General features: G+C 64.4%; 1 protein-coding gene across 1 annotated transcript in view; it reads right to left on the bottom strand.

Annotated features, from left to right (window-relative positions):
* Nucleotides 1–36: 36 nt before the first annotated feature.
* LOC104528023 (solute carrier family 52, riboflavin transporter, member 3-like) overlaps nt 37–261 on the bottom strand; it is a gene marked incomplete at both ends in the record, with an annotated part of 1,173 nt that continues 948 nt past the window's right edge. The window contains 1 exon segment of the mRNA XM_029085938.1: nt 37–160. Coding sequence (XP_028941771.1) covers nt 37–160 — 124 coding nt within the window.

Here is a 261-nt window from a genome sequence, read left to right as displayed (position 1 = left end):
CTGGGGGTGGTCCCAGAGACCTCCCCAGTGACTTACGATGGTGGCATCACCCCACTGGGACTGCTGGAGCAGCGGGCAGGGACTCATCACCGCGATGGCCATGTTGTAGGCACCAAAGCCCATCCCTGCCATGGTGAGGGTGCCCAGCAAGGCCAGGGACCTGCAAGGGACATGCGAGTGACACTGGGGAACACAGCCAGCCCATCCCTGGTGAGGGGCACAGACCCATGGCACAGGCTGACCAGCTCTGGGCTGGCTCCA

The sequence above is a fragment of the Antrostomus carolinensis genome, unplaced genomic scaffold (genome assembly GCF_000700745.2).
Source record: "Antrostomus carolinensis isolate BGI_N321 unplaced genomic scaffold, ASM70074v2 scaffold42417, whole genome shotgun sequence".
In the NCBI taxonomy this organism is placed as follows: domain Eukaryota; kingdom Metazoa; phylum Chordata; class Aves; order Caprimulgiformes; family Caprimulgidae; genus Antrostomus; species Antrostomus carolinensis.
Note: the sequence above shows the minus strand (reverse complement) of the source record. Positions and strands in the feature narration are given on the sequence as shown.